This window comes from Nannobrachium achirus (assembly GCF_963921795.1).
Source record: "Nannobrachium achirus genome assembly, chromosome: 4".
In the NCBI taxonomy this organism is placed as follows: domain Eukaryota; kingdom Metazoa; phylum Chordata; class Actinopteri; order Myctophiformes; family Myctophidae; genus Nannobrachium; species Nannobrachium achirus.
The window spans coordinates 47,472,460-47,499,789 of NC_137813.1; the positions used below are offsets into that span (position 1 = coordinate 47,472,460).

At 42.2% G+C, this 27,330-nt stretch overlaps 1 protein-coding gene across 3 annotated transcripts; it reads left to right on the forward strand.

Moving 5' to 3' along the window:
- On the forward strand, window positions 1-25,725 carry epn3a (epsin 3a). 3 transcript variants are annotated; one of them, XM_080725031.1, is made up of 10 exons: window positions 1-258; window positions 3,761-4,513; window positions 10,355-10,473; window positions 11,130-11,216; window positions 12,186-12,266; window positions 13,290-13,376; window positions 13,479-13,626; window positions 16,410-16,505; window positions 23,890-24,129; window positions 24,616-25,725. In XM_080725031.1, exons 2-10 carry the CDS (start codon window positions 3,928-3,930, stop codon window positions 24,918-24,920), a joined length of 1,749 nt encoding a protein of 582 aa, XP_080581157.1. In that variant the 5' UTR covers window positions 1-258; window positions 3,761-3,927; the 3' UTR covers window positions 24,921-25,725. The 3 variants fall into 3 exon arrangements, with proteins under 3 accessions (XP_080581157.1, XP_080581158.1, XP_080581159.1); XM_080725032.1 differs by having other exon boundaries at window positions 10,379-10,473; XM_080725033.1 differs by lacking the exon at window positions 11,130-11,216.
- The last annotated feature ends 1,605 nt before the right edge of the window (window positions 25,726-27,330 follow it).

Consider the following 27,330-nt stretch of genomic DNA (forward strand, 5'->3'; position numbering starts at 1 on the left):
TATAGCAAAAAAAGACGTCACCACCAGCCACCAGCACGCAATAAATGGGGAAACATATCGGTCCATGTTTGTAGCAGGCAGCTCTCGGTAGATGCTTGTTGTTTCACTTTCTATGATTCGAATATTATAGTGTTTTTTTCCCTTTTCCATTCGAAACCCTCGGATTCCGAAGATGTCGACGGGAGGCGTTCCCTCTTTTACCGAAACTGATCCCAAGTTGGGACCTTTTTGACGCGCGGTTCAATGCCAGAGAGAGAGGTAAGGGGAACGTGATAATAACCATTACGTGCTTTTTTTTTTTTTTTTTTTTTTTACAGTTTGTTTATGTTTTTGAATTCTGGGTTGTTTTGTAGGATCGCACGCATGTTTCAATGTATAAACTTATAGATTGTAAGCTATAGCTGAGTCACGGCTGTGCTGTGCTCTGCTCTGTTTTGCCTGGGCTCACCTCAGCCGATCATCCCATTTGACGCAATGTGAGGGATGGGGGCTCGATGCGTCCTAGTTAAAGTCATATCTCTCCAAAAATAAAGTTGCAAAAGGTGCCATCATCATCAGTGGCTCATCGTTAAAACGCCCTATCGGAAGGGCTGACTAAAAATCCTTAATGTACAAGTCTAGCACATAGGCAAATGTACAACATATATAGGCTATTAGCCACACATTTATAACTCAAATGTTTTCTACAATTACACTTTAACCAGTGGATGCCTTTAAAAGATTATCCACACATGTCAAGTATCAATCTACTTTTACCATTCAGTCTTATAATATCTAGGCTATATGTCATGTCAAGGTCATGGCTCCCATTCTTTCTTAATGAGAATATATCCTAATGTAAGGTGTGTTACACAACGCCAGAAGAGAGCCAGAATGCTAGGCTACTGTCTAATATGTCACTTTAACTGTGTGAGGTTGTTGTTTTAAATATCTGAAGGAGACCTGCACTCATGTTTCATTTCAAATGAGCTTTATTGGTATGAGAAAACATAATGTTTACAAGCCAAAGCATAGTCCATAACAAGGTGATATTTGTATCACAAAGCTGTGAAGCTAAACATATGTCAGTGGAAGCATCCAAGTTGGAACCGAAATCTGGCCCGAGGCAGAGATTTGTCCCACTCTCCAACTTCCCATGTCAGTTCATATGAGTAACCTATGAATTCAACCCTGACCCTGCCCTCCCCACACACACACACACACACACACACACTCACACACCAATAAACCAATCAGTGCCAGGGATATTATGGATTTTTAAACAAACAATGTTTTTTATTGTTATTTCCTTCTTCGGCCCGAGTGGGAATTCCAGGAATCCAGGGTTTTTGGTTGACTGCCACAAGGAGATACTGAGTGGTGGGCAGAAACTTGCACAGTGACCACTGACCACTTGAGATAGAGCCTGCAAGTTGTCAGCTGAGCCACCCCCTTCCACTTGTCTATTTACAGTCCTATTACAGTAGCCTATACAGTTTGCTATCTAATATTATAGTATCATTAGATGTATAGCTGCCTTACACTTGATGTGGTCACCTTTTCACTAAAAGCTTTTTATTTATTATTATTCTTTTTTAACACAAATCTTCTCTTCTGGAGGTCCCTAGCACAAAACATTTTCAGATGTGTGGGGGTCAAATACATATCATTTTGGGGGACCATGGCGCAAAAAAACGTTTGAGAACCACTGTTTAGAAGGCATTTGTAGAATCGCCCTCAGGTCTTAATGGGTTAAAGCAGGTAGATGCTAATCTTTCCCAACCATTTGGGAAACGCATAACTTGGGACAACACTTTCTCCCATAAAGGGATCGATCCTGCATGTCCATGCATATAAATGATTTGTTAAATAGGTACCGTTGAGTTATGAGTGGAAAGTTTCCCCGCATTCCTGATTCAAAGTCCAGGTTAATGCTCACCGCTGGATAGAATACAATGTGGAAACTGTGTTGAATTGGTGAATACAAAAAACTATATATAAATAAACAATATGATGTCAGATGGTAGTAATTACATAATGCATATGTGTATGCAGACATGCAATTAGGTCACCACTTAAACCCTGTATACTTCATTGACTGGGGGTCCCCCAGGGCTCTATCCACGGCCCCCTCATTTTCTCCCTCTACACGAAATCTCTTTGCCAAAAAATAGCTGATCTACAAGCTCACAACGCGTCACAACACAATATAGATCTGCTATTTTTACGATATGAGCGCCCCCAGCATAGGGCCGCGCTATAGGGTTGATGTGGTTAAACTGATTACTCAAGTGGAGTTTTGCTGGTCTGAGGTCATACTTCTGCTTTGGTGATGCAGTTAGGTCACTGAAGATGAGAACTTGGGGGCTCCTCCCTTTTTGTAACAATATCTCTCAAAGGAGAAAACGTTGGACAGATTTTTACACAGGGAATTTGGCTTGTAGCTAATATTTCTGCGATCACACCCATTCTCCAACTAATAATATTTGTGTTGCCGTGAGACAAAACCGCTGTTCTGGTGTGCCATGGAGGAAAAAAAGCTGACAACATGGCCGGTGATTATTGCTTACTTTGGGAGGATCCACCGTGATCAACTCAAATAGATTTCACGGTGCCACTGCCAAGTTCACTTAGGTTAAGGAAAAAACTGAGCCCACAGGTGTAGTGTTTCACATTAGCGGGGAGGTGCTGAGTGGGTTCCCCCCTCTCTGTCCCTCCACGCTCCACTCCTGAATGGACAGAAGGCTGACAGTTGAGTTGTATTTACCCAGCAGCATGTTATACAGATAACATACCAAAGGTCTCCGTGGTACCTCTAGGAAGAGCCTCCGTGGTGTTTGTTTAGCAGGGTAAAAGTTCACTGTAGTCCCTAGAAGGGTCTATAAATAACAGGGTTCAGAATAGGCTGGGGCGATATGGAAATGTTGTTTTTGAATAATATTATGTTGTTGAATATATATTTTAAAACCTCCTCACAGACACTCACTAGGAGTATAATTTTTCACCCCCAGCTGGCTAAGGGCATGGTCACACCAACGTTTAACCCATTTAAGCCTAGAATTATTGAATGCTTTAACCAATCAAGAACAGACTAACTGAGCTCCAGTTAAGTGAAAAGGACCTTTTCTTTGACGATGGCTGGCCAGGTTGCTGACACAGAAACATAGGGTTTTTCAAAAAACCTTAGAAGGATTCAAAAGACACTTAAAGAATCGGGTCAAAATTCAAATTTTCACGATTTTTCAAAAATAGCAGATCTACAAGCTCGCAGCGCGGCACTTGGTGCCGCGCTGTGAGCTTGTATATTTGCTATTTTTCAATAGTTAAAGCATAAAATAATGATACACAATAATGTGTAACCGTTCTAATTAATACTATCTATGAGGGCGGATTCTGCCAATGCTTTTCAATTGGAACAGAGCGTTTATTTCATTTTATTATTATTTATTTTGTTGCAGAGATCCGAAAATGTCAAAAAAAAAAAAAAATCCTTTTGAAAAGCATTAGCAGAATCTTCTCTCATAGGTAGATTTAAAGTGTGGTGTGACTGTGCCCTTGGCCACTTTTCACCCTGCTATCACAATATTCTCGACCACACCTTGATTTGTCAATATTGTGGGGATTGCTGTTGGTGCTTTCACAAAATATTTATACAAATGATATACCGGTATAAAGAACATCCTCAGTAATAGCCTCACAATATCAATATAATATGGATATATCAGTGCTAGATCTGAATGATACTCCCTGTGCATCTAATTGGTATAATGTTATTTTCCAGTAGGACTATTATACTCATGGACGCCACTGAAGATTTCTAGAGGAGGACGACGTTGCTACTTGAATCCACCGAACTGAGCGTCAGGCCTCCTCCCTCTCTAGGACAATACAGTAGGCTGGCCTGCTGTCCCCCGAACGTCTGTCACCGGTCCTGCTACCACTGCCACCATGCAGACCTCATCGCTACGACGCCAGGTGAAGAACATGGTCAACAACTACACGGAGGCCGAGATCAAGGTACGGGAGGCCACCTCCAACGACCCCTGGGGCCCGCCCAGCTCGCTCATGTCGGAGATCGCCGACCTGACCTTCAATGTGGTGGCCTTCACCGAGGTCATGGGCATGATCTGGAAGCGGCTGAACGACCACGGCAAGAACTGGCGCCACGTCTACAAGGCGCTGACCCTGTTGGACTACCTGATCAAGACGGGGTCCGAGCGCGTGGCCCAGCAGTGCCGGGAGAACATCTACACCATCCAGACGCTGCGGGACTTCCAATACACGGACCGGGACGGACGCGACCAGGGCGTCAACGTGCGGGAGAAGGCCAAGCAGCTGGTCACGTTGATAAGGGACGAGGAGCGGTTGAAACAGGAGAGGACGCAGGCACTGAAGACCAAGGAGCGCATGTTGGGAGCTGGATCGGCCATGCCACCTCCGTACCCGGGGCGCCGCACGAGCCAGCCCACCATGGCGGCCCTCTACGGGGACGAGTTCAGCCGATCTAGAGGGTCCCCGGGGTCCTCCTTCCAGTGTGAGTATTACAACACCCGTTGAGCCTCATTTATACTTTGTTGCGTGTCGTTGTCGTGATCAGTAAATAGCAGATCTACAAGCTCCTGACCTCCACCCACTCTGTCCATCAGCAGCCCATCAAACCTTCAGCCACAGGCTGACTGGCTGGAACCTGCACAAGGCCACCACCAGAAACTATGCACAGGGGTGTTGCACCAAATTCTAGGCCTTGGGTACTTAAACTATTGAACTATTGTTGAGTATATATCTGCTATTTTCTTTTTTTTTTTTGGGGGGGGGGGGGGGGTCTTTTATGCCTTTATAGATAGGACAGTAGACTGAAATGGGGAGAGAGATGGGGAGTGACACGCAGCAAAGGTCGCTGTGATCGGGATTCGAACTCACAGCATGCTGTCAGGCTGGGATTGCAGCCTAGGGTGGACAGGCCGTATATTTGCATTTTAAAGCATACAACACCAGCATGCAACCAAGTATAAATTAGGTTTTATTTGGGAACATTCATACAGTACTGTATGTATGCGTTATGCACTAGTTATAAATGTGGCATTCAAATTGTGTCGCAGAATGTACAAACCAGTAAGACTCCCTAATCGGGAGATAAGCGACCGTTGGTCGCTTATCTCCATAAATAGAGCAAAAATGTGTTTTTCCAAAATCTTCCTGATCCATGTTGTTGACATGAGTGTAGGGGATTTTGGTGATTTTAGGGCAAAATCTGAATCGGCCTCATGGTGGCGCTAGAGGGCCATGTGAGAAATGAGGGGTGGGGTCTCCTCGCCGCCAAGGCGGACGAATAGGTACCGGCCCCGGCTCTCCCGGTCGCTCCTAGCCCGAGTTACGGCATTTTATGTGAGCTGCAGTGGCAGGGGGTCCTCCACTGGGGGCGCCACCACTTTTGCATCCGTTCTGGAGCACCAGGAGTGGGTGGTCCCCGGGAATGCCCCGTGAGCAGCCCCGTTGGGGTGGTCATTTGGTCATTTTTGCACATTTGGTAATTTTTTACACCTGGGGGTCCCCCAGGGACCTGGGGGTCCCCGAAACTCCGGGGGTCCTTGGAGGTTGTAGTTTGGCAGGCAAGGAGTGTGTGTGCAAAATCTGGCATGGATCGGGGCAACGGTTGCAGAGATATGAGCAGGGCAAAAGTGTGACGTGTGACGTGTGACAGAGGGAGTGACGGAGGGAGTGACGGAGGGAGTGACGGAGGGACAGCCGGTGGAGGTTTGGATAGTGTGCAAGTAACTGCGACCTACGGTCGCAATAAACCCATAAGGGTCCCACTTTTGAATTGACTTTTGAGTGTTAAATTGACAGGATTCTTGTACAGGGTAGAAGAAACTCAACACATTGAAGGAATGACAGAATTGACAGAAACCAAGCACTCTGGCGTTCCAATTTTCTGTAGGTACTATAAGTGGTTAAGTGAAAAAGATAAAATACCTGTTTTCATGATTAAAAAATTGCCGTCCAGCCTTCTTCAGGGAGGCTCACTTACCCATTCTTGGACATTATTGGACAAATCAAGTTTCCATTCCTTATGTGGCTCATAGAGTATCATGATAGACCTACCCGTGCAAAGTAAGAATGTCTCTTTCAGTACACGGCCTCATCACCTGAGAGGAATGTACTGTAATCAGATTTAACAGCATTCAAGCTTTGAATTCATCACTTGTTCTTGGCATTTGAGAATGTTTTACGGTGAAGAAGACGGCATGAACTCTTTGTATTGTGTTTTCTGACACTCGCCTCTCAAGAGCTTATGCAACCAGTAGGAATTCTTTCTCATATCTGCGTGGCGCAGGGCCCTGTTTGAACAACTAAATGTACTTATTGCCACGTGACTTTTATATGAAATAGAAAGTGTTTACCGCGCAGCAGTAAAAATAGCGGTATATTTCCGCTCTCTGCAGCTGCGTTCTGTGTGGTACAGGGCAGGCAGCAGCCACCAGCCAGCGACAAACGTCAGCCCCAGTTCCCCATTGAAGCAGGTGCTATTGTCCTCTCGGCAGCTGGACATCAGGACCTCGATAAAGTCCCCCGGTGATTCGCTTCTCCTCGTTGTCCTTCCGCGGTCCTAAACAGACAGCCAGAAAGTGTTTGTTAGTTGCTGTCCTGTTCTGGCGGTGGGGACATGTGTGAGCATTCCACCCATTCCCCTTGCTTATTGTCACATCAGCTAAACTGGTATGACAATGGGTGGGGAGGCCCTTTTTTCTGCCTGTCACACATAACAAACACACACACACACACACACACACACACACACACACACACACACACACACCACATACACACACACACACCACACACACACACACACACACACACACACACACACACACACACACACAGCTCACGTGAAAAAAGAGTGGCCACCGCCATGGTCGCACTTGTTGTACGAGTACTGTTGTGCTGCAGCTGTGGCATGTGGTTAGGCCAGATTTATTTTTACGTGACATACAGTATATGATGATTTATACTGTACTCTGGTCGACATTATAATTGTCTGGCGGTTTACATAATCCTTTGCTAGTTGGAAGACTTGGAACTTTTCTTTGCACGGTGTGGGAAAATGTTCAGTAACTTAAAATTGTTTGGGATCTCTTGGTGGTTAATTGAATAGGATTTGTTTTTCTCCTATCATCTGACAACAGCAGAGCATGGCAGTGCACTGGGGATATAGTGGGCCAGCTGTCAGAAGCATTTCTTTTTCTTTTTTTAAGTAGTGAGATCAGCGTGTATTGCTGTGCAGGCACGTGCACACATAGACATCAAAGGGGGCCTATGCCCCTGCCCTTATATCTGTCTGTAAAAAGTGCCCTCTCCAGACCATGAATGCAGTTTTTACTAAGGGGAAAGAAATGCCAATGCCCTCTTTCCATGCCATACCTGAAGGCAGCATTCAAGAGAATTACCTCGTCCAAACTCTCTTGAAACTTGAATGCAGCATCTTATGTTGAAAGAATTGCCCTCTCTTGTTATAGAAATGTTCAGATCATATATTGTATATAATATAGAAATTGAATTTCCACAAGGTAGAGTGACAATGAATACAATATATTTATTAACAACAAGATCAAGAGCTCTGAGACAACACGCATGCTAGTGTCGCTCCCGTTCTCTGGGCAGTCTCTCCTTTAGACAAGACAGTGTGACAAGAATAGCTACTAAACAGTGTCTAAGAATACAATTCTGTTCTTCCGTATATGGACTGGTGACGTCGGAGCAAGCGTGGAGCCACTGTCCCGATAGACAGCTGTTGTTGTTGAGTCAGTCTTTTTGTCTCAGCCCCTGACTCTCTAACATTCTCAACACATCCCTGTTGCTGTGCTAATGTACCACGATGTCATGCTAATTTAGAATTTATGTGGGGCTGTGCAGAGGATGTAGTGTTGTGTGTGCTTTGTTTTTAACCACTTTAACCCTGGTGTCCCAAATTTCGGATGTCCATTATAGGCGAAAATTCTAAAATAAAAGTTTTTTTTCTCCAAAAATAGCCAATCTACAACGATATTTTCGAAATAATTTAGAAAATGTTTGCGGTTTAATGTTTAAGTGGTTAACAGTCGGTCGTCAGCATTTGGGCTGTGGTTTCAGAAAAGCACTAGTCACTTGTCTCCCCACATGTTATAGGCCTACTTATGGTCTCTGTGGCCTGCTTGAGCTTCCCAGAGTTTCATGGTGGGTAGAGAGTGAGACGTCACGTGCCCATAGATAATATCAGACTCTCTTTCACCACAGACTCTTCCAAAATCCCATCCCAGTTGCTGTTTCGCTCCAGAGAATTTTCCACTTGATTTAAGTTCCGCACATAGTTCCCCCCCCTGCAAAAAAGAGAAGTTCTGCTGTTTCAGTGTTACCGGTAGCTTAACGAAAAGAGCATCTCAGGAAACCGAAAGGAAATCTGATAGGTCCACCTGACGAGAATGCATTATAGCAAATCGTCACTGTCGGGCAGAAACCTTGTATCTCCAAGTTTCAAATTTGTACATTCTTTTGCAAAGCAAAGCCCTGCTTCATCATACAAGGCCGTCGCACAAAAGTAGTGAAAACAGCAGATCTACAAGCACACAACGCCTCGCGGTGCGAGGCGTTGTGTGCTTGTAGATCGTCTATTTTCACTAGTTTAGTTCGTCTTTTAAATGATAAATACAAAACGAACGCTTTTGGACATACAAGGTTTCCACCCGACAACGACGAAATGTTGTTACGCTTTGAGAGGTTGTTTTCACCGGACAAAGTGTCAAAGTCGTGTTCAGTGAATTCTCAGATGCCGGGACCACCATTATGATTTCACTCTCTCTCTCATTTCAACTTGTAATTAAAATCACTCTGTCTAAATGCCTGGTTGGCAGGCACCCAAGCAAGCTGCTGCTGTTCCCTTGAAACAGTGGAGCCTGTGTTTGTTCCCACAGAAACACTCTACAGCACCTCAATATTGACTTTCATCACAGATGTAACGTGGGTTTGCAATTACTTGGAAAATTGGTGCCTGCTGTGCATATGCGCTGTTTTGTCTGCGTGTGCAAAGTACAAGAAGTACTTTGCACACCTAGGCACAAGTGTTACATTATGCATTACTGCACAGTAACTCTGCTTCTTAAACACTTAAACCGTATATACTTTTGCCAAATAGCGAATATATCAAATCTACAAGTTCACAACAAGTTGAGTGGGACTGCGTTACTAGGAGTGGGACTGCGTTACTAGGGCCCAAGGAGGAGGGGCCTTAATTATTTTATACTTTAGCTATGGAAAAATAGCAGATCTACAAGCTCACAGCGCGGCTGCGAGCTTGTAGATCTGCTATTTTTTAAAAGTCGTGAACATTTGTGCAAATCTTTGAATATATGTACTTTTTTAAGCGAACATGTGTAACTCAAATTTTGCTTCTTTGAGATGGGGGTCCTTGGCCAAATACATATAATTTTGGGGGTCCTTCATATGAAAAAGTTTGAGCACCACTGACATAAAACATAGGTTTTTCAAAAAACCTTAGGATTTTAAATATTCAAAGACACAAAGGCACAAATGTTCATGATTTAAAACAAATAGCAGATCTACAAGCTCGCTGTGAGCTTGTATATCTACTATCTTTCAATAGTTAAAGTACCCAAGGCCCAGAATTTGGTGCGACACCCCTGTTATGCATAGTTTCTGGTGGTGGCCTTGTGCAGGTTCCAGCCAGTCAGCCTGTGGCTGAAGGTTTGACGGGGTGCTGATGGACAGGGTGGGTGGAGGTCAGGAGGTGGGCAGCATCTAATCACCAGCGAGCATTCCAGCCCAGGCAGGGGGACATTGAGGGGCAACGCAGCGGAAGTGATTGGGTTCAGAGACCCGGCTGTGCCAACGTGTGGCCTGCTGCACTTTTTTAGCCCCATTAGCCCTGACCCACAGCCTGGCACCCAGACTGGTACCCCCGCCAGTTTACCCTCCCCGCAATCTGGACGTTACTCCGTCCTCCTGGAAGCCCCCTAAAGGATGTGGGGGTAATAACGTGGGCCCCACTCCAACCCCCTTTCCCTCTCTCTCTCTCTCTCTCTCTCCTCTCTCTCTCTCTCTCTCTCTCTCTCTCCCTTCGCCACCCCAATTCCTCACACAGGCACACCATTGTTCGGTTGCAGGCACAGTTAGACAGGCCGTGGAAAGCAATGCCAGCACAGGCCCCGAGACAACAGAATTAACATGCAAAACCAGTGGCAGCTCTTTCTTACGCCTTGATCTAAAAGAAACAAGTCCAAACCAAACTGTGTATCCCCCCCGTCAACTTCCATGTGTCAGTGTGCTTCTCTCAACACTCCCCTTGAACGCCGCTTTCCTCTCCTGTTCCTCTGTCATTCAGCCTCGTCTTCTTCCCCTCGTGCAGCTCCGGACTTGGAGCAGGCTCGGCCGCAGACCAGCGGCGAGGAGGAACTCCAACTACAGCTGGCCTTGGCCATGAGCCGTGAAGAGACTGAAAAGGTACCTTTCCTCGCCATAACACACATGGAGACACGCACGCACGCGCGCGCACATCACACACAAGCAAACGCGGTGACCAGACACGTAAAGCACAAACCTCCGATCCTTACTGTGTAGGGGACCTTACAGTTTTGTAAGAGGCCCTTTAGGCCTGCTGACTGTGCAGGAATGCTGTAAACAGACAGTATCCCCATATGGAGGTGGAACATCCCTCTGTACTCCTATCCTCTAAGGGGCCTCCATTTCCCAGAATCCTAAACAGAAAGCACCATCATCAACTCTGTCTCTCCAATGTGGTCAGTAATGGAGCTCTGGCCAATCGGTGCGAGGAATTAATGAGAGGCCAGGGCAGGATATGTGCATTGATCCGCTGCCAGCCCTGGTGTCTCTCGCAAAGGGCAGCCACTGTCCTCTGCACAGATTTTGTGTTAAAGGGAATATTGTGCATGAGAGATTTCCCACTTTTCCATTGTAATCAAAGCAAATCGTCAGTTTTTCATTATCACGAAATTGGGTTATATTTCTTTTCTCTGTTCTAATCACCCGGCGAATAAATACATTGATTAATTGTGTTGTATGTCTTTGAAGTTATAAGATCATCTAATCAGGCGTTTAAAGTCAAAGATGATTTTACCCTTTTACCCACTTGAACCTAGCCGCCGCCGCCCACTCTCCCGGTGGATATTGACGAGCAGACCCAGCTCCAGATCGCTATGAGCCTCAGCAAGGAGGAGGCCCAGAAGGTACACGGATGCCTGAGCCAGGGATTGTCCCCTGCCTTGCACCCACTGACCCTGTTGTAGCGCATCTCCCGTTGCTCGACCCCAAAGGCTCACTTTGTTAATTTCCTTCAGAGAAACCTGCTGCATGCTACTACTCACACACTCTCTCTCCAGCAGATTCCATCTGATCTGTGGCCTCCCTCACCCCTGAACAGCAAAGTGGCACGCGTCTTTCTCCTCTAATAATTAGAGACTAATTGGATACCGTTACATGCTTCTGTTCCACTAACCAATAGCACTCTGACTGTGTCGTGTCTTAGACCTACCATTTGCTAAGCTCAACCTTAGCCTCGCTGACCTCTTCTGGTGTGACGGCCAAACCATTCTGTCAGGGCAAAGGGACAGAGACCCCTTTGCTCTTATTGGTTGTGTGGGGAAATCTAGTGTGGCCTGCATGGAATATAATACAGTATGGTTATTAAAGCAATGCAGTTTTATAAAGGGGATGTACCTGTAATTTATATTTTGTTAAGATAACACTTTTTTGCTTGTTAAAAACGTAAATCTATTCTAAACATTGCCTATATAATTTCTAATAATAATAATAATATTAATAATTCCAGTAACAGGGGTCTCTCCATCTCTCCAGCTCTTTAGCAAATAGAAAATATATTTTCAGGTCGGGATAACAATCTTATGCAGTCAGGAGAGAGAACCCCACAAAGATACTTTCTCAGCGCCAATTTTATAGTGTACCATTATGTCTGCTCATTTCTTTGTTTCACCACTTATTTAAACTTTTATTTAACCTATTCCTCATATGTCCTGTACTGTATGTCCTCGACCTGAAAATATGGAACTATGGCAATGATTTATATCGGAAATATAGAGCAATTTGAAACATATCTTAACAAAAATATATCACTTACACCCCCTTTAAGTCCAATGTTGATGTTTTGCAATTTCCTTCACTGATCATTGTCCTCACAGCCGGTGGCACGCCCCCCTGATATGGATGAGGAGGTGCAGCTCCAGATAGCTCTGAGCCTCAGCAAGGAGGAGCACCAGCAGGTAACGTCGCCCCCTGGGGTCAATGAGGGTTGTATTGTAAGCCTGGTTTGCCTGAACATGTAGCAGTGTTTACAGATTATGCCAAGTATCGTGCACTGAAAATAGCTGATCTGTAAGCTCACAACGTGTTGCAGTGCAACGTGTTGTGACTTTGTAGATCTGCCATAAAGGTAGCTCTCCACCAAACAGTATAAATAGGCCATAAAGGTAGCTCTCTCCACCAAACAGATACAGATTACTACAGACTGGCACTGGCACCAGACCGACACTGATAGACAGCTACTATGGTGTTAAAAATAGCCTATGGCTTGATGTCTTTTTCAACAACAATTTACATGTTCTCTTCTCAAGAATCTTGGCATTTATGTTCCCTCTTTCACCTCTCCTCCTCTTTGCATTTCTCCATCTCACTCTGCCAGTGCACCACAATAAAGTAGCTCAGTAAGAGCTTCACTGTTCCATCCCTGTTTGGCCAGGAAATGACCTGGTTCCCTCACTAGTCTGACTCTGCACACATTCATTCTCTTGGTCTGGTGTTGGGTGGTGTAAAGTAACTAAGTACATTGACTCAAGCACTGTACTTCTGTAAAAGTTTTCTTCAGTACTTCCAATTCCCCATTATTTTACTTCTACTCCACTATATCTCAGAGGCAAATTTTGTACTTTTACTCCACTACAATTATATGTAAACTTTAGTTAGCCTACTAGTTACGTTGTAGATTTAGCTGGCCTGGGCCCCCGGACATTTCATGCATAATAAGTACTTTTCCTTTTTATCCTACGAGTACTTTTCCTTTTGATACTTTAAGTCAATTTTTAATACCAGACTTGTACTTGTAACAGGGTATTTCGATATTATAGTATTGATATTTTTAATAAAACTCGTGAGTACTTCTTCCACCACTGGGTGGGACAGCTTTTGTGCATGTGCCCTCTCCCTGACTCATAAATATAATGTCTATGACAACCTGCCCAAAGTACTGTCATGCCCACTGGCGTCCATGTGTCTGTGTCCACTGCCAGGAGCAACAGAGTCGCCAGGGAGACGAGTCTTCGCTCCAAAAAGCTATCGAAGAGAGCAGACGAGAGATGGAGACCAAAGGCATCGGGGTATGTTCTGTTTACCAGCAAGCTCTTTCATTACATTTTCTTCAGCATTTTATTGGGGGATATAAACGTTTAAAAAACACATATTCTTGTTCCTGTGGTCAGACTGCCTTCATGGACCTGGTAGATGTTTTTGCAGTACCCGCAGAAGCTCCCCGCAGTGACAACCCCTGGGACATGTCAGGGAGTGACGTCCATGTCCGGCCTCAGGCTTCTGCTCACTTGGCCAGCTCAGACCCCTGGGACTCGCTCGGTGAGCCACGAGCTATCTTACAACAGTATGCCCGACTGGCCCGCAGCATATTGACCTCAGTGTACTGAATCATTGATGACAGGCCCATATGGGGTCTCCATATGGGCCTGTGAACACCAGTCATACTGTATTGTCAATACGCCGCATGAATCGATGGCGCAATGCGTTTAGTATTGGTTATTCATTAACACAAGTACCAACCGCCCACATGCATTGTGAAAGCACATGCGTTGTTGCATTCCTTGAATGCAAATGTATGGAAGCCACCGCTTCCTTAATTCAGTGGTTCTCAACCTGTGGGTCGTTACCTCTAAATTGTTTTGGACCCCCAAATTGTTTTGGGGGGGTCCCCAGATGATTAGCTTAACGTGCAACATTGTTTTCTCTCTCAACAGTAAACAAACCAACGTAAAGTTAAAGTGTATAGACTATAGAGGGTATCTGCACATTTCTAAAGTGACAATTTTAGGACTTTTTAATACCTCTTAAATGACAAATTGTCAAATATTAGAGGCAGAAATTGTGAAAATAGCCAATCTACATGCTCACAACGCCTCGTCTTGCAAGGCATTGTGAGCATGTAGACCTGCTATTTTCACAATAGAACCGTGTTATACAAAATGTAATGCCTCAACTCTTAGTGCTCGTCAGGGTGGGGGGGGGGGGTCCCCAGTTAAAATATGATTATTTTGGGGGTCGCGGCCTGAAAAGGTTGAGAACCACAGCCTTAATTCACCGTACTGTTATCAAAGGAGAAGGCCACTCCTACACCGCAAGGATAAGGTCACCCTGGATGGCACCGCCCCACCATGGGAGAGAGAACACAGTCTCCACCCCACCTGTGGGATTCCCCGCGGAACAATGTACCTAAGTTCAACGCCACAGGCTGTGCGTGGGCCTCCCCCACTAAGATAGGTGCCTGTGAGGGCCAAAACACACTGCATGCAGCGCGTGTCCGTCACGGAATAGCTTGCTTTTCCTCTCGAGGCTCGAGTTTGCAGCATGGCTCTGTGATGCGTGTGATGCAGTCTAGATTACATGGCAATCTCAAGTTTTGACATTTATTTCTCACGAAAAGCAGCAAAATAGACAAATCGTCATATTGACATTAATGTCTGCATTATTTAAATGTAGTTTTATTACATTATTTCTCAATTGTTTCAATGCCCATATCAACAGAATATGTCATAGATAGACAAGCAAAAGTAACATCTTGATGATTATTTTCCATTGCATATTTGCTATGCATTGTTGATTCATAGATTATTTATGTGAGACCACGACATTTGAAATATATATATATATTTCATACTGTTTCATTTTGCTTAAAATAGTTAGAAAGTCTAACTAAACTATTATGGATGGGTAAAGGCAAAGCAAGGCAAGTTTATTTGTTTAGCACAATTCAATGTGTGATACACAAAAAAAAACATTGAGACAAAGTTAGTAGTTAGAGAGGTAAGAGGTAAGAGAATGGAGGACAAGCGTAAGCTAAAATAAAAAAGAGAATACAAGAATAACGTTACAGTGCTGCACAAGATAAAACCTCAAATCAAAAACCTCAATAAAAGGCAGTGGCAAACATAAAGCTTGCACCCATATTTTGGAACGCAAAGCTCCACCTCTGCCTGCCCATGGTGACCACAGAAACGTCAATGTTTTAATATGCCACTTGTGGTCAACTTCACCCTGGACTAGCCATCTTCAATGCATGATAGCATAACTGTAGTAATATTGCTGTATATTCTGTTCCTTTGTTTGTGCATGTCAGAAACAGTTTTATCATGTGGAGTAGGCCTAAACAGCACCGCTTATCTGATCATTTTATTGTCATTCTGATTTATTTCATAAAAAGTGAATGACATTGTCTCAGGTAACTGCGGCTGACAGAGCACACATTGGATTCAGAAAGAGTTTTGGGTTACAGTGTGCCACCGATAATGTAAATTACTTTAATTACATTGGGGCTTTTCTGTCTTTATTTTGGATAGTGCAGTGTAGAATGACAGGAAGCAGGGAGAGAGACGGGGAGTGACACGAACACAAAGGTCGTCGTGCTCGGGAATTTAACCCGCTGCTCGCTATCAGGCTGCATTAGAGCCTGTATCGTCGTTGTCGGGTGGAAACCTTGTATGTCCAAAACCTTCCCTTTTTTGTTATTTTAAAAACGATTTAAAATAGTGAAAACAGCAGATCAGGTGTGCTTGTAGATCTGCTATTTTCACTAGTTTCATGCGACAGTCTTGTATGATGAAACAGGGCTTTACTTTACGAAAAAACCTACAAATTTGAAACTTGGAGATACAAGGTTTCTGCCCGACAGTGATTATGTGTCACTTGCAGGCCATCAGCTCTGAGATTGCGGGACCAATTTGAACTTAAACTGATTTAAACAGATTACATGGCCATCTAGTCGATCGATGGCCCACTCAAGCCTGTATTTATAGATATTCTCAACCGTTCACATTGTCGCTTTTTAAGCATTTTCTCTCTAAACTAAACAAAAATGAAATCAAACGAACCATGCTGATAATGAATGGCTCTCAACAAAGGCAATGCAGTGTGGAAATATATTTCCTGTATACACAATATACCCATTTCTGCCGCAGCAGAAACGCTGCAAGTGAGAACAGCTGACCCATGCGAGACGCCGCGCCGATGTGGTGCTTCCAGTGGGTTTTGCGCCTAAGCATGTACTCTGGCGTGCTTAGAATTGACAGTGTACAGATGAAATATGTTGATAAGATGATAACACAGCATTGCTTCATGGCATGTCTTTGCAGCTGCTTCGGGGGTCGATCCGTTCTCTGCCCCAGGAGAAAGAGCTGCACCTCTGGGTGCTGCTAGGGCACCTTCTCCCCGAGCCGGGAGCCCCTCAGGTGAATACATGTTTCTGACCGTCTTAACGCACGTTAACCCTATTTTGGCCATGTCATTATAGGTGAATATTTTCTAAGGCTTTCAAAAATATTCTTTTATTTTCTTCCCCAAAGGTTCAGAAATGGCTAAAATGGCTGATCTTGATTGAAACCTTTATTTATTCTCGAAAAGAGATTGAGGTTCACCCTCATTTGCAATGCTGACGAGATTACACACACAAAGATCAACAATTAAGACATATACAAATATACAACAACAACAATGCACCATTTACAACAAGAAAAAAAAAGAAACATAATAGAGAATTAGTAATAGTAAGTTAAAAACAATTGCATACTGCAGGGGTTAAAGTTCTCAGTCCTGGGGACTGATTTCAGTCTTGAGGATTCCATAGTAACTATTTCTGAGATCAGTGCAGATCTGCAAAATAATAAACTATAACTAGAAAAATATTGTTCCTTCGAAACAATTGTGGGCTCGCTTCAAGCCAGAAAACAATGGCTTGGGGCACGGTGGCGCAGTCAGTAGTGCTGTCGCCTCACAGCTAGAAGGTCCTGGGTTCGATTCCCGCCGGGGGACACTGTGGGTGCTGGGGGCGTGTTCCCTCCTCCGCGTCATCAGTGCCCACACCCTAGGTGGGGTTGGCAAAAGGGCCTTTCTGTGTGGAGTTTGCATGTTCTCCCCGTGTCTCCTAGGGTAGATACCCTCACAAAAACATGCAGTAATCCTGGTCTCTATAAAAGCCTCCCCCTGGCCAGCCGGGGCGCCTGATGGAGGGGAATGGAACTGGTTGGAATAACGTGTTCCTTCCACGTGCTACGTCCAACCGGGGAAGCTCCCCATGTCAGGTGATAAGAAGCGGCCTGCTCACTCCTCATGCATTGAAGGAAGCATGAGCTCAGTTCGGGGCCCTCCCCAGGTTGGCAGAGGGAGAGTAGAGCCCAGGATCACAGCTTAGGCAATTGGCACCGGGTGAAAAAATGGGTTACAAAAATCGTGGGATAAAAATTTAAGAGAAAAAAAGAAAACAATGGCTATAAAAGTACAAAATGTCAAGATCGCAGGCAGTGCTCTCTTTGACGTTACTGACGTCAAAGATTGGTCCATTTTGTTCCAAAAATGTGTTGTGCAAAAGTTGACCCGCTGGTGGCGCTATAACAGGCCAATGTAAGAAGGGTGGTATCTGTTCCTTGACCTATTGGGAATGTGCTTGCAAGATTTCACGCACATTGCAGGCTGTGTTCATGATTTGAGGTGTTTTTGGCTTTGGCCACTTTATCGCTGCTTGCAGCTATATTCATTATTATTATTTTTTTTGTGTGTGTGCACTTCATAGGCATATTAGATAAAGGTCCTTAGATTGTGTGTAGAATGTTTCATGCAAATTGCAAAAAAAAATCCTAACGGGTTTAAGTGTTTCACAAACTGCTCAAAATGATATAGCGCCCCCCTTTGGCCAATTGGGGTAAGATTGGTTTTAGTGATATTTGGACTAACACTCTACATCTTTGCCAAATGCCATGAACATGTTACTTTGCATGTATGATTTAGAGGCAGAAGAATAATTTGCATAAAACTGCAATATTCATTGAATTTATTTTAAAAAGCATGTTTCAATTTTAAAGAAATCCGATCTGACAGATCTTTAGATATCGGTCCAAAGTTCATGTAAAAAAAGTTTTGTGCACGTGGAGCGAAAATTCCAGAATAAAAGCGGGTTTACGCGTTTTACAAACTGCTCAAAATGGCGGAAAATCAAAGGGCGGAGCTTACTTAACAACGACACAGATGTCTTCCGCTTGAGTCAAAGCACGCGTGTAACAAGTTGCATGTCTTCAAACGAAACGAGTCATGACTTATGCCCGTTTGAAGTTTGAATTTTCAAACGCTTCGTATAGCGCCCCCCTTTGGCCGATTGGAATAAAATTGGTTTCAGTGATACTTTGACTAACCCTCCACATCTTTGCCAAATGCCATGAACGTGTAACTTTGCATGTATGATTTAGAGGCAGAAGAATAATTTGCATAAAACCGCAATATTGATAGAATTATTAAAAAATTATATTTCACTTTAAAAGAAATCCGCCGAGATTAGTTTGACCGTATTGGTCCAACGTTTATGTGAAAAAAGTTTTGTGCGCGTATCGAAAAAAACCCAGGAGGAGATAGATTTTTACTGTTTTTCATATAATTCCGAATTGTGGGAGACCTAAAGGTCAGAGGTCAAAAGTTAGAGGGTAAAAGTTGTTCGGCATGAGGAGACGCATACGTGTATACAGGTTTCATGACTGTAACTCAAACACAGCATGAGCTATACCTGTTCAAAGTTCGCACTTTCGAAGGCTTCCTACAGCGCCACCATTTGGCCGATTGCTATAGAAAATAATAGCACACTTCGCCACTGTAAACTGAACACATTGATGTTTTTATTTTCATTTTCTCACTAAGTATGTAGGAGTAGAAAGGAACCGAAGTTCCCGTCTACAGTATGATATGACTGATAGATAAACTAGAAAATATTGTTCCTTCGAAACAATTGTGGGCTCGCTTCAAGCCGGAAAACAATGGCTATAAAAGTACAAAATGTCAAGATCGCAGGCAGTGCTCTCTTTGACGTTACTGACGTCAAAGATTGGTCCATTTTGTTCCAAAAATGTGTTGTGCAAAAGTTGACCCGCTGGTGGCGCTATAACAGGCCAATGTGAGAAGGGTGGTATCTGTTCCTTGACCTATTGGGAATGTGCTTGCAAGATTTCACGCACATTGCAGGCTGTGTTCCTGATTTGAGGTGTTTTTGGCCTTGGCCACTTTATCGCTGCTTGCAGCTATATTTATAATTATTATTATATTTTTTGTGTGTGTGCACTTCATAGGCATATTAGATAAAGGTCCTTAGATTGTGTGTAGAATGTTTCATGCAAATTGCGAAAAAAAATCCTAACGGGTTTAAGCGTTTCACAAACTGCTCAAAATGATATAGCGCCCCCCTTTGGCCAATTGGGGTAAGATTGGTTTTAGTGATATTTGGACTAACACTCTACATCTTTGCCAAATGCCATGAACATGTTACTTTGCATGTATGATTTAGAGGCAGAAGAATAATTTGCATAAAACTGCAATATTCATTGAATTTATTTAAAAAAGCATGTTTCAATTTTAAAGAAATCCGATCTGACAGATCTTTAGATATCGGTCCAAAGTTCACGTAAAAAAAGTTTTGTGCACATGGAGCGAAAGTTCCAGAATAAAAGCGGGTTTACGCTGCTCAAAATGGCGGAAAATTGAAGGGCGGAGCTTACTTAACAACGACACAGATGTCTTCCGCTTGAGTCAAAGCACACGTGTAACAAGTTGCATGTCTTCAAACGAAACGAGTCATGACTTATGCCCGTTTGAAGTTTGAATTTTCAAACGCTTCGTATAGCGCCCCCCTTTGGCCGATTGGAATAAAATTGGTTTCAGTGATACTTTGACTAACCCTCCACATCTTTGCCAAATGCCATGAACGTGTAACTTTGCATGCATGATTTAGAGGCAGAAGAATAATTTGCATAAAACCGCAATATTTATTGAATTATTAAAAAATGATATTTCACTTTAAAAGAAATCCGCCGAGATAAATCTGACCGTATTGGTCCAAAGTTCATGTGAAAAAAGTTTCGTGCGCGTATCGAAAAAAACCCAGGAGGAGATAGATTTTTACTGTTTTTCATATAATTCCAAATTGTGGGAGACCTAAAGGTCAGAGGTCAAAAGTTAGAGGGTAAAAGTTGTTCGGCATGAGGAGACGCATAAGTGTATACAGGTTTCATGGCTGGACCTCAAACACAGCATGAGCTGTACCTGTTCAAAGTTCGCACTTTCGAAGGCTTCCTACAGCGCCACCATTTGGCCGATTGCTGTAAAAAATAATAGCACACTTCGCCACTGTAAGCTGAACACATTGATGTTTTTATTTTCATTTTCTCACTAAGTATGTAGGAGTAGAAAGGAACCGAAGTTTTGAGGAGAACTTGATATGACTAGTATAGTATAGTATAGAAATAACTAGAAAAGCAGTTCCTGCAGAAACTGCGTGGGCTCGCTCGAAACTGTTATGAAGTAATAGTAGAAAATGCATTTAAGCGCAAGGGTGTAAAAAAAAGTTTTTTGAAAAAAAAAGTTTTTTGAAAAAAAAAGTTTTTTGAAAAAAAAAGTTTTTTGAAAAAAAAAGTTTTTTGAAAAAAAAAGTTTTTTGAAAAAAAAAGTTTTTTGAAAAAAAAGTTTTTTGAAAAAAAAAAGTTTTTTGAAAAAAAAAGTTTTTTGAAAAAAAAGTTTTTTGAAAAAAAAGTTTTTTGAAAAAAAAGTTTTTTGAAAAAAAAAAGTTTTTTGAAAAAAAAAAGTTTTTTGAAAAAAAAAAGTTTTTTGAAAAAAAAAAGTTTTTTGAAAAAAAAAAGTTTTTTGAAAAAAAAAAGTTTTTTGAAAAAAAAATTATTCTGAAAAAAAAAAATTTTTGAAAAAAAAATGTTTGAAAAAAAAACTTTGAAAAAAAAAGTTTTTTGAAAAAAAAAGTTTTTTGAAAAAAAGTTTTTTGAAAAAAAGTTTTTTGAAAAAAAGTTTTTTGAAAAAGATATTTTTTGAAAAAAAAAATTGATAAAAAAAATTTAAAAAGTTTTTTGAAAAAAAAGTTTTTAGATCTACAAGTTTTTAGATCTACAAATCATGGGGATGGGACTGGTTCTAGAATTAGATCTACAAATCATTTGGATGAGACGTGATGGATTTAGAGCTACAAATTATGGTATGGAACTGCCGATTGAATTAGATCTACAAATCATGGGGATGGGACTGGTTTTAGAATTAGATCTACAAATCATGTGGATGTGACTGGTTTTAGAATTAGATCTATAAATCATGTGGATGAGCTACAAATTATGGTATGGAACTGCCGATGGAATTAGATCTACAAATTAGATCTACAAATCATGGGGATGGGACTGGTTTTAGAATTAGATCTACAAATCATGTGGATGTGACAGGTGATGGATTTAGAGCTAAAAATTATGGTATGGAACTGCCGATGGAATTAAATCTACAAATCATGGGTATGGGACTGGTTTTAGAATTAGATCTACAAATCATGTGGATGTGACTGGTTTTAGAATTAGATCTACAAATCATGTGGATGTGACAGGTGATGGATTTAGAGCTACAAATTATGGTATGGAACTGCCGATGGAATTAGATTTAAAAATCATGGGGATGGGACTGGTTTTAGAATTAGATCTACAAATCATGTGGATGTGACAGGTGATGGATTTAGAGCTACAAATTATGGTTTGGAACTGCCGATGGAATTAGATCTAAAAATCATTGGGATGGGACTGGTTTTAGAATTAGATCTACCAATCATGTGGAAGTGACTGTGTGTGTGTGTGTGTGTGTGTGTGTGTGTGTGTGTGTGTGTGTGCGTGTGAGTATGCATGTGTATGTGTGCATACATGCGTGCGTGCGACCGTGCGTCCATGTGTTCCCTGGACCACACTTTGAGAACCAGATAAATAGCCGATCTACAAGCTCACAAAGTTACACAGTGCAACTTATTGTGAGCTTGTAAATCATGTGAGACCACTGACTCAGCACTGTAATTAAAGTTAATAAGGAGCACCTTTGCTTCTGAGCTGTAGAACTGTTTGTTCAAGATATGGGCCATATCCATTGGTTTGAATAGGGAGCGCAAGTGTACGAACTGATCGCTCTCCTGGAAACACGAAAAGTTGAAAACACATAGTCTTTGCTCGGGGAGTGGCTCGGTGAGTGGCCCTACGAACATTGCGATTCTGATGTTAAAAGGATCAATAATGTGCGCATGAGAGCAAGCTAGAAATGTTTGGGGGAAAATAAAAAAATTCCGAAAACCAGAAAAAAAATGACTTGAGGTGAATGGGGCGTCTGAGGCGCGACCCGGCACTCAGAGGGCCATAGATGAAATTCTGTAAGTCTCTGTTTTATTTTAGTTGCACTTTACGAAACACGACGAGCGTGGCTACAAACGTGCCAAAAAACATGCATACATTTTAAATATTCTGGCCGTGAGGACGATTCGTTCAGAGAACTTCATTACTTTAAGAAAAAATCTCCTCCACTCTAGCCACACTCTAGGAATGGTTTTCCCGCCAAAAAGACCCCCCAAATACCCCAAACCACTCTACCTTTGGACTGCGATTGTGGAAGAACAGTATGACGTTTTCGAATACCGTTTGAACCATGAAGAAGTCCAAAGGCGTGTGAGCGTTTTTCAAGTTTGAATCGCGTTCCTACGTAAAAGTATGCCAGAGTAATGAGGCTATAAAGTTTTGTGAAAAAGTGAAAATTTGAAAGTCAGATCCCATTCATTCTCTATGCGATGAAAGATTTATGAATAAAGTTAAATATTTCAAACAGTATAAACTTTTAAATAATTTCGAAAACAACGATGAAACTTCAAACCTCGCTGAACATTTCAAAGTTGGAACGAAGTTTTTATGTGAAAGTATGAAAGAGTTATAAGAGCACAAAGAATTTGCACCAGAAAAGTGGGCACTTTTTTGCATAGACTCCCATTATAAGGAGGAAAAATTAAAGTTTAAAAGTTAAATATTTCCAAAAATATGAAATATTTTGAAAAGAAAAATATAAGCACACATCACTGTAGAAAGCTGAACATGTTGAAGTTGGAACGAAGTTTGTAGCACAAAGTGTGAGGGAGTTGAAAGCGGACGAAGAAAGGGTACGGAACCTTGGAAGTTAGAAATAAATAAATAAATATAAACTGGGGTATAACAAGCTGGACTCGCCTTCAGCGAGCCCACAATAATGACAACATCTAAAGTGTGCTCGCCTTATAGGCGAGCCCACAACTAAAATGTTATAATTTCAAGACATGAGTATTTGCCTTGGCCATAGAATACAACAGAACTTCAGAAGATACTTCTATAAAATGAAGCATGGATTGGCACATACACATTCAGTGAAGGCAGTTTAAAACTTTAGGGAAACACACCAAATATTGGAGTATGGTACGCGCATCCACGTTTCAAAAGTCACATATTGGGAAATGGTCTGAAAATAAATTTCAGTCTTAGGATTTCTTTTGGCTTTAACCCCTGCATACTGAGATAGGCAGATTTAAGAGCATGTTATTAAATTGACCATAGGATATTGGAGCATACATTTTAGCATGCATTGTAGAGTGTTCCATGAAACGGGAGCATCAACGCAAAAAGCAGATATATAAGCTTGTATTCACTCTATTTTTGCTATTCATCCTACAACAGAGTATATACTGTATATAGGGCTTTTGTGGCTAATGAGGTTCAGTTTACATGGGACTTCAAATTCTGACCTCTCTTCTGTCACTGTTAGATGGGGATCTGTTCGATGAAGCCATGGACGGAGGGCACGTGAATGGGAACTGGAGGGGCGGCGGCAGCCCTGAGCTCTTCGACCTGTCTCGTCTCGGGGAGAGCCTGGCCGCCCCCAGCCCTCGTTCCTGTCGGACCCCCGAGGCCTTCCTGGGGCCCACGGCGGCCAACCTGGTCAACCTGGACACCCTGATCCCTGCCAACTCTCCAGCTAAGAACAAGAACCCTTTTCTATCGTCAGGTAGGCCCATACTTCAAATCCCAACACATGTGTGGTAGCCTAACCCATTAAAACGGGGAAAGCACCTGTTTCATTTTAGAATTTGGCGCTGGCTATTAAAAAAAAAAAATCACACCCAGTGTAAAGTGAGCGTCATTTCATTAAGCGGCACGCAAAGCTCTGGCCAATGACAAGCTCTGCGGGATGGACATACGGACGGGCGGACATACATATGATGATGATGCGTAGGTCCAGAGGCAAATTAACCCACTTTTCTGAGCCTAATTATTCCAAGAACTACAGATTATAGACCACTGAATGTTGAATGTAATTTTTTTTGGGTGTAATTGATGTCAGGAAACATGAAAAAAGCAACACACATTTTTTTTTTGTCATGACTTCTTTAAAATTGTGAAAACTACTGATTTAGAGGGCATTCATAGAATCGGCCTTAGGTCTTAATTAAAGCAGACCTGATAATCTCTTCTTGTTGTTTTCCTTCTTCAGGTCTGAGTGCTCCTTCGGCTTCGGCCACCAATCCGTTCCAGACCGAACAGCCCAAACTGACTCTGAATCAGATGTCTATCGGCTCCGGTTCTCCCGTGCCCCCTGCCACATCTCTCCCGTACAGCGCGTCCCTGCCGCTGCCAGTGAGCCAGCACCAGCCCTCCAGTCTCCCCATGTCCCTCACACACCCCACCCAGCCTGGTCTGGACATGCCAGGGGCCCTCCCTCACCCGCTGCTGCCCCTCTCTTCAGCCAGCACTCTGGGATCACAGGTTGATCAGCACAGTCAAAACCCTTTCCTATGAGGAAAAAAAAAAGAAACTGGACCTTATCTCATCACAGTGTGTGTATAGAGGGGAATGGGGGGAGGGGGGGACAGGTTATACGTACTCTTGAAATATCAGTCTAGCCTCAAGACAGAACTGGAAAATCCCCCCAGGACTCAACATGAAAAACCTTGTTCGTTTTTATATATCATGGCTCTAATACTGTAACCCTTAGAGTGCTGCAAGTTGCCTCTGCTCTGTAACAGCCTGCCTGGTTCCTCATTTTTTTTTAATGGAGGATGAAAGTGCTTTTGTATCAGACAAGGTTTAGTGTCACGTAGAGGAGCTCCTCAAGGCCACAGCCTGATGTCAAGTGAATCCAGACACAAACCTATGTATGCCCGCAGTCTGATATTTTGATGCCGTAGCATATGTTTGCCATAATTACCGGACAAGTATACAAGTTACTGCTTTTCAACCTCATGACACTCGACCCTACTCCGCTGCTTTATATGGCTGGCTTAGCACTGTCGCTGTTGATCTAGCACTGATTGTTGAATGCCAGATTATGTGCCCGCTGCCTCAGTTAGTCCACAATGCTCCTGAGATAGGCTGTTCTCTGCTGCTTGCACCGGTCCTCTCACGCATTATTATGGCCCCAGGGAGGAGAGGGTTGTTTCAGAAGATCCACCAACCTGCCCATCCAGTTAAGTTTGCTTCACTGAACTAAAGAGTTTGGTACAGATTGAGAAGAGGGTATGGTTTAATCGTATTGTAGTGGAATGATTTACTGGGGTTAACTGAATGAAATAATTACATGTTTTTATGTGATGATTGCTTCGGAATTCACTAATGAGCAAGGTAACAGTTGAAAATCGGAAGGAAATAATGATTTTTCATTTCTCATTTGCTTGTGAAACACTGATTCTTATGAAATACAAGGTTAGACTTTAAACACAACTGCATTTGCTATTCTTCAGTTCATTCCACCCCCCCCCCCCCTTTTTTTTCTTTACTTGCATTTCATGAACTTCATTCACTGATTCATTCATCAAAGAAGCACAAGTTTGAAGGTGTCATTTTAATCACATACTCTAGACATTTTAATTTTTATGGATTTAATGCCCCCTGGTGGTCATCAATTCATTGCAGCAGTCACCACTCCACAGTCCACACTCATAATAGCACCAGCCATTTATTCTTAGTAAATAAAACATAGGCATTTGTATTTTCGGTAACACTTTCTATGAGTCCTGAATGCATAATGAATTATAGATAACTTCATAATATTATATAATAAAGCAGCATAAAGTAAGCCTCAAAAATGACTCATGATGTCTTATAACAACAGTCATAACAAGGCATTATAAGTTTAACTATAATACCCCATACTCACCCATTGTAACTTCAAACTCTATTTTAACCATGATAGATTCATTAAAAACACCTATTATCTTTTTCTGGTGACTCATAATACCATCCTAATCCTAATACATGAGCAGGCCATGTTTTTTCTATAACTGTTTTAAATTATTTGGAATAAAAAGAAATTAAAGATAATTGAAAAAGTTGTTGAAAAAACACGGCCTGTTCACGTATTAGGATGGTATTATGAGTCACCAGAAAAAAATAATAATGGGTGTTTTTAATGAATCTATCATGGTTAAAATGGAGTTTGAAGTTACAATGGGTGTGTATGGGGAAAGGTCCTGGAGGAGGAGGGCCTGGTAACATGTACATCAAATATCTAAATACTGAATGAAGCAAATTAAAATCTGTTCAGGGTGTTCATAAAAGCCTGATTAGACGATAAAATGACCAAAAGTTTTTTTGAAAGTGGAATATCCCTTTAATCATAATCATTCTGTCTATTTTGCACGAAAGATTATTACGTTCTTATCGAAAGAAGAACATCATGGTTCTTTCTGTAGCCATAATGGATGTAGTGCGGTTATGATATGCCATAACACCTTTATGTAAAGTAAGGGTGTAATTTTCTGTTTAACGTTTATAAGTAGGTATAACAATTATTTTGTTAAGGTTTTAGGACGTTATAAATGGTAATTAATGCTTCAAGTATAACCAAACAGGGCACCAGCCTACTCGAGCACCATGCATGTCAGAAACGATGCAAATGGTTGATGTCTATGATGTCAGCCAGTGTCCATTTTGATAAATTAATTTTATTTAGTTTAATCATAGTCTTTTGAAACAATTTAATTTGTCATATTTTAGTCATCGGAAAAGTTTTAGTTTTAGTCTAGTTTTAGTCAACTAAATTTAATATAAATCTTTTGTCGACAAAATGTTATTTTGGCAGGCATTGATGGTGTCGCAATGACTGATTTTACTCTTGCATTCAGTTCCATAGCTGATCTACAAGCGAAATTGTCAATATATTCAGTCTTAGTTTTAGTCATCATAGCTTAGTATTTATTTTAGTTTTTGT